Source organism: Erpetoichthys calabaricus, chromosome 4, assembly GCF_900747795.2.
Source record: "Erpetoichthys calabaricus chromosome 4, fErpCal1.3, whole genome shotgun sequence".
NCBI classification, from domain to species: Eukaryota; Metazoa; Chordata; class Cladistia; order Polypteriformes; family Polypteridae; genus Erpetoichthys; species Erpetoichthys calabaricus.
The window spans coordinates 309,461,174-309,472,049 of NC_041397.2; the positions used below are offsets into that span (position 1 = coordinate 309,461,174).

General features: G+C 41.8%; 1 protein-coding gene across 1 annotated transcript; it reads right to left on the reverse strand.

The window, feature by feature from the left end:
• Positions 1–6,464: 6,464 nt before the first annotated feature.
• LOC114641328 (olfactory receptor 1-like) lies at positions 6,465–7,187 on the reverse strand. The gene has a single exon (XM_028790394.2). It carries the CDS (start codon positions 7,185–7,187, stop codon positions 6,465–6,467), a length of 723 nt encoding a protein of 240 aa, XP_028646227.2.
• Positions 7,188–10,876: the final 3,689 nt, after the last annotated feature.

Here is a 10,876-nt window from a genome sequence, read left to right on the forward strand (position 1 = left end):
GAATGATAAACAAGCAGAGTGCATTTGTAAAAGTGTTTGCATTCAGCCTCATCAGTTCACTCCTTCACACACAGTACCTTCAAAGCTGGTCCTTCTAGAACAGGCAGAGCGCTCTTCTGTCCGATTTTCTTTTAATTCAGATGTCGCCTAAAAAGCTCACCACATAAGTAACGCTTTGTTCATCTGCTTTCCACATGTTTATGTTACCTTATCTTTAAACGCTGCATTCGGCACTTACATCAAAAACAAGCCTGACCTAAAACTTGTTAAATTGTCCTCTTTAACTTGAAAGTCTCTGCTAAAGATGAAACCCTTCCTAAGCCTCACCGCAGGTTTTATAAGTTGTGAAAGCCTTTCTTCCTCCTCCTTTTGAGATCTTGTCACAGACATCACAGCTAAGGAGTCTTCAGAGATCTCACCTGCTGCTCTCTGCAGATTTTCCCTCGTTAAAGTTAAAATAAGAGGATCATGGCGGAGCTGGTGCAGCAGAATGAATATCAGGTGTTCGGGACTGATGCCCCGTGGGGAATGGCAGTCAATGTCACTCCTGGTGAGCCCCTAGGAGCAACAGCAACAAACCACTCAGAATGTGCTCCTGCTGAAAACTGTGAGAGATGGCAGCGGGACAAAGGAGCTAAAGGCCAAGGGATGCCGGTGAGGGACACACGTCACTGCACTGCACCTTCCAGCACACTGAATCAGTTGGTCCACTTATTTTTCAATGTTGATTTCATTTAAAAATATTAATATTCTGTTTTATTGTTTCCGACCCACAGTTTCCTCCATGTTGTTTATTTTCAATCATTCACATTCGTTAGCCACATAGCCGCATTGTTACCGTAAGGACTGATTGCTATTTATAATGGTGATGTGCTACTAATGTTGTCCAAGTTTCTGGATTTTGTATCAAACCTTTCATGCTTAGCTATCATTCTAACATTTTCAGGAAGTGACGGCTTTTATTTGTTTTTGTTTGACTGAATTTTCTGGTTAGTGGTTTCGGTTTGGGTAAATTTAAAGCCCTCACTATCTCGCTATTATTTTTTGTAGGTGCCCGAATGGAAGGACAAGCAGCCCTGCTGGAAAAAGAAAAGATTCATACCTGGTCAGGAGGCCATAATGAACGGATTTGACCAACAGGCTCAACAGGGGCAGTTCATTCCCCCACATGACAGATGGCAGTGTTCCTCAAGGCTTGACCACCTTAAGACACCCACAAGGTGGCATGGGAGTTGGAGTCAGAAGACGCAGCCCTGTAGGGGTCTTTGGATTCCACCAGCGGGCACCGCAGAGGGAGTACTACCCTCATTTCCTCACGACATGCACAGGAGCCAGGAAGAGGTTCCCAGGTCTAGTTTAAAAGAGAGCCCCTCACTTAAATCAAGTCAGAGTCGGGAGGCAGAGGGCAACACTCTTGGAGAGAATTGTGTATTGTATATTTTCCTGGTTTTCATATGAAGAAAGTGTTACTTTTATCAAATAAAACCCTTTATCTGAACCTAGAATTGTGGTAGGTATTACTATGTCTGTGCTTTGGGGATTAGTGGCTCCCCCTTGTGGTTACACTTTATATTTACTGTTTTCATTTTTTCATTACCAAAACGCCATGTGGGTGTAATCGTCACAACTTCTCTAATGTTCTCACCAGAAAAATATACAGGTGATTCAAACCATTATCTAGCATTTTTGTGGATTAGTTTATGGAGACCGTATTCGTGACGTGTCTTGGTCATCTGACTCAGTGTGTTTATACCAGTGTGGAGCTTGCACCTTCTAGATTTTGTAGTGGGGCAAGTGATGAGGCAGAAAAACAGTTGGGGTGCCAACCTGGCAAACCTTGTTTTGTTCAAGTAAGTGAAAATTCGGTGCAAACTGTGTTGTTTATGTGGCACGCCGGTCCTGTGGAACATTATTTCATGCCACTGTGTGCTACAATACTGTTTATGGATGATATAACAATAAAACTACTTGACTTGACTTGAATTGAAAAGACTGTGCATATTGCTTGTAAAAAGAAAAGCCTTTGGTCTGGACACACACGTCTCATACACAATATATCTATAAATATGTTTCTTACAGGACCTCATTTTATAACCTGCCTAATTCCAAACAGGGCTGCAGGAGCCCATCCCAGCTAACAGATGGCATAAACAAACCCAGTCCATCATAGGGCTTAAGGAAGATATGCTTCTTTTCTATTCCAGACATAATTTTAAAAATGTATATTTAAGTTGCATTATATTGAAATATGCAGCATGTTCACATATTTTTGGGGTATATTGCAATTTATTATATTGTCATAAGGGAAAATAGTAGCATGCTTTTGAGAAGTAATAACTTCTGACTTGACTATCACTATCTGTGATGATTAGTCAGTGATGTACCTTCAAAACGAGATCCTTCCCAAGTGGACACCGCACTCGTCCTTCTCGTTGTCTATCACTTAATCGGCTACACATATGAACAAAGCTGTGCTCATCTAATTGTCACATATTTATCTGATCTTACCTTTAAATGCTGTAGACAATGAAAACAACGCTGCATTAAGTGTTTTGAAATCTCTTTCAGTATTTCAGTTATATTTATTTAACACTCCTACGAATGATAAACTTTTCCCACTTCTCAAGCCACCCACCAGTTTCTTCTTAAGTTTATATCTCCTTACTGTATATAAAGTTGTTCCCTTCAGAGATCTTGCTGCAGACATCACAGGCGAGGAACTGCAGGAGATGGCAGTTGTTGCTCTCTGCAGATTTTCACTTTTTAAAATTGGTACTGACTTAGAATTTTGGTCAATAACCAGTGACACAAGTCTCTCCTGAAGAGGTGCAGATGAAATTGTCTAAATGCAGAAATGAGAGCCAGCTACACCGAGCACTTTATATTAAGAGAACAAAACACAATAACAGATAGGTCAGGTCAGGTCAGGTCAGGGAGCATGCACTGGCACAGCGTGTTGCCGCACCCACCACATGACGAAACACCTCGGGATCCCAATTGTCAACCCCCCAGGGCAGACACGCGGCCCAGTCCCACCCTCTGGAAATGACCCTCTATCTGCCACAGTCAGGTTAACTTGGGTGTCCCCTTGGCCTGGTCCTGCCACTCGGGTCCTTTAATAATGAGGATACTGTGAACTGGATCACCCACTGGGAATCAGGCCACATAACTGACGCTCCCTCACAATGCAGGTGATGTGCCTCATTTGGGACTCAGTGATCAACTGCTCTTTCGACACACAGTCAAACCAGTGGTATCCAAGGGTTCTGTGTACTGAAGGAGTCCAGTCTTCGTCTCAGGTCACTGGATAACGTCCATGTCTCTCAACCATATAGCAAGACAGGAAACACTGGGACTGCAAAGACTTGGACCTTCATCCTTTTACAAAGATATTGGAAGTTCTACACACCCCTTTTCAGTGACCTCATGACCCCTCTTGCTCTCCCAATCTGCATACTGACTTCATAGGAAGAGTCACCAGAGACAGGTGTCATCCCAACTGACTGCAAAAATGGGACTTGCCATCGCTATCAGGAAAAGGAAGGGTGATCAGCTGGATTGTGGCAACTATAGGTGGTTAAGACTGCTCTCGATGCCAGTAAGGTCTTTGCTAAGGTCATCCTCAATAGGATCCGTGATCACTCACTCTCCTACCAGTGACCGGAGCAGTCTGGATTTATGCCCAACAAGTCTTCCGTAGACTGCATCCTGGTACTGAGTGTTCTCATCAAGCGCAAACACAAACATTGGGAGAGTTTCTTTGTCGATTTTCATAAAGTGTCCGACTCAGTTGATCAAATTGCCCTGTGGGACATTGTGAAACATTGCAGGATCTGCCCAAAGTTGCTAGATATCATGGCCGGACTGTACACTGGTACTGTGAGTGTTATGCAGATTGGAGGCAGAACCTCTATGTTTTTCCCCGTTGATTCTGGGGTCTGTCAGGGGGTTGTTCTGCTCCTACTCTGTTCAGTGCTTGCATTGACTGGGTGATGGGCAGGGTCATGGGGTCCAGCGGCTGTGGGGCATCTGTTGGTGAAGAAAGATTCACTGATCTTGACTTTGATGATGATGCTTAATGGAGGGTGCTCTCAAGAGACTGAATGAGGAGTCTGAGTGTCTGGGCTTGTGAGCGATCTCATAAAAACCAGCATCCAGGTCTTTAATGGCCTTTTGGGCACGGCCATCAGCAGTGTGTCTGTCTGCGGAGAGAGGGTTGACCTCAGCAACAAACCATAACGAAAAGTAGCTCACTTTCATCACTGGAAATTGGGGCTGCTGCTTTTCTCCAAGGTGGCATACAAGATCAGTATACTGTACATCACGGTGTTTCTACATATTTCTTTTAAAAGTGGAGTGCAGGTATATTAAGAGATTTGCTCAAAGTCACCTAGTAAGTCAGCGGCTGGAACTGAACACGAAGTCATGGATGTAAAACCAGAGTTTCGGCTGCAACACATAAACGTCAAGTCTTCTGTTCATTTTGTACTAATGATAATCAGAGGCGATTCCAGGGACTATGCAACTGCCAGGCTTACCCTTTTGGCTGACCCTGGACACTGGATGACTGCTATAGAAAAGAGGATACCATCATGAAAAATCCCCTCCATCCCCTCCAGGAGGCGCTGTCTTGGAGAAATCTGAGCCACAGCTTCATTCCACCTTGGAGTGCTAAGAAGGACCTCTGGGGGTCTTTTCTGCCCTTTGCTATAAGGCAATTCAAAGCTTCCTTTTGGGGTACTAATATAATAAAAAATAATAACAATAATAATAATAATAATAATAATAATAAATTTTATTTATATAGTGCCTTTAAGTTAATTTTGAAATACCTTTTTGAAATATCTGCACAATATACATTTCTTTCTTTCTTTCTTTCTTTCTTTCTTTCTTTCTTTCTTTCTTTCTTTCTTTCTTTCTTTCTTGATTGATTGATTGATTGATTGATTGGTATATTGGTCGTCTGTATTGTTTGTCATGTGAGTCAGTGTCTTAGTTTTTTGTTTCTGCTGCTCTAAACATCTGAATTTCCCCTTGGGATTAATAAAGTTTATCTAATTTAATTTCATTTCTATAGGTTGTTTGGTGTTACAGCGTATTCTTTACACCCCTGGTCCATTTTCAAATTAACATTTCATTCCCTAATGCTTGATGATCCTTTGAATAATGCAAGGTGGTCTAACTCATTGTTCAAATGATGCCAACCTGAAAAAGAAAAAATGGACAATAACACAATGGCAATAAATCAGATCTTACACAACCAAGTGACGGGTGATGGCAGTGATCCAGTTAAGCTTCTACTGACAGGCCCAATATCAGCTGTCATCGATAAGGGTTTCATGCTCTTGTCCTTTGGAGAAGTTGAAAACAATTAGACACGACTTATTTTACAGGCTTACAAGATTTGTGGAATTTTATTTCATTCAGGAATTACGCATTGGGAACAAAATGAATGATGAAAAAAACACAGTACCAGTCAAAGGTAGGTAACAGAATCATTTTAAAATACTTTCTTTCTCTTGCTCTTCACGTACTTTCCTCTGTATTTGTGTGCGTCTGAACCTCCCATTCCAATGAAGCCACCTTCTACGACTGTGTTGCTATTTTCAGGGAGCCTTTTCTAGCCTCCTGTCTGGTTTTATACTTTCCATCTCTGAAGGCAACTCTCTCAATGTGCCTCCTACGCCTTTACTAACATCTCTTCAATGGCACTCCGTCTCTCAAGCATGTTCCCATAAAATCTGCTTCTCAGACTTTGTTGTTATTTTCGAGATGCCCTTCTAACCTCCTTTCCAGTTTAACACTCTCATTCTTTGAAGGCGACTATAACGGTGTGCAGCTTATGCCTTCACTAACATCTCTTCACCAGCACTCCGTCTCTCGAGCGCGTTCCTGTAAAACCTGCTTCTTAGACTTTGTCGTTATTTTTGAGGCAAACATCTCACCTCCTCTCCAGTTTTTTACTCTTGGTCTTTGAAGGCGACCCTACTGGTGTGCAGCTTGCGACTTTACTTACATTTCTTCACCGGTGCTCCAGTAAAGCATGGTTCTCAGACTCTGTCTCGAGCCGCCTTTCGTGCCTTTTGTCGGGTTTTGTACTTTCCTACTTTGAAGGTGACTCTCTCAGAATGCACACTTTACTTCTTGTCGTGTGTCTCACACTCGCACTTCTCCTTCCATCGTGTCGCCAAAGCCAAACTGACCAATCACACCAAAGAGAAACTGACCAATCAGATTGCTCTGAGGGACTGTACACACAGACCTTAGGATTTTATTACATAGTAGAGATTGAAATTTAACAAACAGTGAACATATTCCGTTAGCAAAGACTAAAAATCACATATACAATATCACAATATATAATGAGGTCCTTTACTATCTGTCATATCCATGGTTTTATGAACATTTTCATGTAAATAAATTAACTTTTAAAATTTATGTCTGTCACATTTTCCTTCCTGAAATCACATACGATTGTTAATTTCCGGAATTGTTCTTTTCCTCATGAAAATTTTCTTAATTCCATTTTTTATTTCCTTATTCCTGAAGCTGTATATGATGGGATTCATCATCGGGGGGACGATAGTCGCGACCATCACCAAAGTGTTGTAGGCTTCGGCTGACAGTTTTACTCCAATTCCAGGTAAAATAAAAGCAGTCATCAGTGGCAAGTAAAACAGTAACACCACGAGGAGGTGTGTGATGAGCACATTGAAGACCTTTTTCTTGCCTTCAGCTGATGAAATCTTAAGTGCTGCATAGACGATCTTGATGTAGGAAAAGAAGATTATAGTCAAAGGTCCAACACCAAATGTAGTGGCTGTGGTTGAGAGAAGACTTAAGTATTTAGGATTCTCAGTGCAAGAAACTAGAACCATGGTGGCATAGTCACAGAAGCAATAAGGTAGGACATTAGTGCGACAGAAGGAAAGTTCGGTGACAAATATCATGTACACTGTATTTGGCATGGCTGAGATAACGTTGGATAGTAAGATGCCTGCAAACACAGTTCTTCCCGTAACAAGCTGAGGGTATCTGAACGGGTAAATAACAGCGATATAGCGGTCACACGCCATAAGAGTGAAGAGAAAGGATTCTACAACTTCAAGATGAAAGACCAGGAACATCTGAACCAAGCAGGCACCATACGGCACAGGAGACGTATCAAACAGAATAAGAGCAATCATTTTAGGGATGAGGTTAGTGTTGTTTAGCAAGTCAATAAAAGCCAGGGTCCCAATCAAAAAAAACATGGGAGTTTGGAGATGGTGATCCAGGATTATTACTAGTATGACCAAAAGGTTTCCAAAAAGTGTCAATAGATAGATGATGGCCAGGGCGACAACTGTAAAACTTCGATCTTCTGAATTGATTGCACAGTGCAGTACAAACTCAGACACAAAGACGGTTGCATTGCTCATTTCCGCAAGTCCCTTTCTTAAGCTGAAACAATAAAGAAGAAGGACAAGGATTTGTAGTAACAGTATCTTGGATGGTAGGAGAATTCATAATCTGATAGGCAATAAGAAATATATTTTTTAATTTAACAAATATTATCCATGTACAATGAATTCAGAAAGTATTCAAATTTGTTTAAATTTTGTTATGTTGCAGCCTTGTTGTAAAATTATTTCACATCATTCTATTTTAACTCATCAAGCAACACTCAGTACCCCAGAATGACAAAAGAAAAAACAGGAAAAATAAAAAACTGAACTATCACGTTGACACAAGTATTCAGTCCTTTAGTCGGTGCTTAGTTGATTCAAGCCTGGGTCTTACTGGGTCTGACGTGACAAGCTTCACACACTTGGATTTGGGGTTTTTCTTCCATTGTTGCCTGAGGATCTTCTCAAGCTCTGTCAGATAGCATGGAGACTGTTGGTGAACAGCTATATTTTAGGTCTCCCCAAAGATCTTTTCTTGGGTTCAACTGAGCCACTCAAGAGCATTCACAATATGCAGTAAACCGGAAAATTAACACAATTATATATCTTCATTTTTTTCTTTCGACTACTCCTGTTAGCGGTTGCCACAGCGGATCATCTTGTTCCATATCTTCTTGTCCTTGTCCACTTGCTCTGTTACACCTACCACCTTCATGTCCTCTCTCACCACATCCATAAGCCTTCTCTTAAGCCTTCCTCTTCTCCTCTTGCCTGGCAGCTCTATCTTTACCATCCTTTTCCCAATATACCCAGCATCTCTCCTCTGCACATGTCCAAACCAATGCAATCTCGCCTCTCTGACTTTGTCTCAAAACCGTCCTACCTGAGCTGATCCTTTGATGTCCTCATTTCTAATCCTGTCCATCCTCGTCACACCCAATGCAAATCTTAGCATCTTTAACTCTGCTACGTCTAGCTCTGTCTCCTGCTTTCTGATCAGTGCCACCGTCTCCAACACATATAACATAACTCGTCTCACTACCGTCCTGTAGACCTTCCCTTTCACTCTTGCTGATACCCGTCTGTCACAAATCACTCCTGACACTCTTCTCCACCCATTCCGCCCTGCCTGCACTCACTTTTTCACTTCTCTTACACAGTCCCCTTTACTCTATTCTGTTGATCCCAAGTATTTAAACTCATTCACCTTCGCCAACTCTACTCCCTGCATCCTCACCATTCCACTGACCTCCCTCTCTTTCACACACATGTATTCTGTCTGGTCGTCCTACTGACCTTCATTCCTCTCCTCTCTAGAGCATATCTCCACCTCCCCTGGGTCTCCTCAACCTGCTCCCTACTATCGCTACAGATCACAATGTTATCAACAAACATCATACTCCATGAGGACTCCTGTCTAATCTCGTCTGTCATCCTGTCCATCACCATTGCAAATAAGAAAGGGCTCAGAGCCGATCCCTGATGTAATCTCAACTCCGTCACTCTTACCGCAGACCTCACCACTGTCACACTTCCCTCGTACATATCCTGTACCACTCTTACATACTTCTCTGCCACCCCTGACTTCCTCATACAATACCATAAAAAGACAAAAAGAGGTGGTTGAGAGAAACTGTGATCTTAAAACAGTTCATACTTTACCATTTATTTACCAGGATGCTGCAGTATTGGGCTATGCATAGATGATAAATAAAGAACTCTATCAAAATGTGTAAATAATGTAGAAATGTGTTAGAAAGCAATATTATCAACTGTAACTCTAATTGTTAATTACTTTATTTTGACTAGCAACACGACTAAAAGTCTGCATTTGAATGAGAGTACTTGAAGGATGGCAGCATGAAGAGCACAGGCTTGTAAACACGTGTGCCACAGATATAACACGTTTCTTTGCACCGTTCGTTCGTTGCACAGATCACATTTAGATGTTCTTGACTGGTTTACGCTCAGTGTGTGGCAGAATGTTCATGTAGTGCTATTCTCACAGTCGTGACAAGTTGGATGTCTTGTGATGAAGAAACACCTTCAGGGAAACGATCTACATCAGTACTAGAGCCCAGAGGTTCCACATCATCCAATTGATTGTCACTATCTCCCATCATGGATATTATCCCCAAAATATTCATCGTGCAATAAATCTAGTTGTCTCAAAATATCAGCAGCATTATACTTTTTTTGCAACAACATATCTACAGACTGTCTGTTTGCTAGTACTATTCTCCAGAAGTTGTTGTGTCTAAAAAAGAAGATTTGGACTTGGGCGTCAGTAGGCTTTGCGCCTTAGGAAACAAGTTACCTCAACCAATCTTTAACATTTCAGAAATTTATGATGCTGATCTTTCTGATCATAAAATAGGTCATTAGGATAGCAATTGACGAGAAGAATTGATAATAAATTTCAGAATTACGGTTCCTCTAGAGCTCCTGTTTCTCTTGTACGATTTCACCCAAAAACTAATCAGCTCATTGTCATCTCATAACAGGCTTAGGTTTCGAGTTTGGTATGTTTCCATCCAGCCATTTTAACTCTTGACCTTCCTCAACAACAACAACAACATTTCTTTATATAGCACATGTTCATACAAATGATGTAGCTCAAAGTGCTTTACAAGATGAAGAAAGAAAAGTTTCTAAAAAATAAAAATATAAAAATAAGATTAGGCAATACTAAATAACAAAGAATAAAATAATGTCTGCATGTTCTCCTTGTGTCTGCGTGGGTTTCTTCTGGGTGCTCCGGTTTCCTCCCACAGTCCAAAGACATGCAGGTTAGGTGGAATGGCGATTCTAAATTGGCCCTAGTGTGTGCTTGGTGTGTGGGTGTGTTTGTATGTGTCCTGCGGTGGGTTGGCACCCTGCCCAGGATTGTTTCCTGCCTTGTGCCTTGTGTTGGCTGGGATTGGCTCCAGCAGACCCCCGTGACCCTGTGTTCGGATTCAGCGGGTTGGAAAATGGATGGATGGATAACACAACATTTCAATGAGCACTGTTCGGTTTCTTCCAAACCTGACAGTACAGACCAGAGCATCGCCTAAGGCAGCAAAAATGCTCAAACCAGCTCTGAAGTGCACCCAGAAGCAGGTTATAAGATGTGAGTACATGGATAAAAAGATCGATGGCAGGGTGCACCTTAAAATATATATCAGGAATGTTTAAATCCGGAAACTTAAAACAAATGCGATGTCAAATATATTTAATCACAGAATGTGAACTGCTCTGACCAACTGAGTTTTGAGTTTGGAGGGTGAAGTCTGCAGCAGAGATAGAATGTCTACCACTCCAAAGGACACCTGCACTGCTCACAGCTGACATCTAGTCAGCTACTGCTGAGGCAGACCACCTGGACCCTCTGCAGTTTGCATGATGGGCAAAGACTGGAGTGGAGGATACAATGATCTGTCTGCTCCACAAGGCTTATTCTCACCTGGACAAAGCTGGCAGCACTGTGAGAATAATGTGTTTTGATT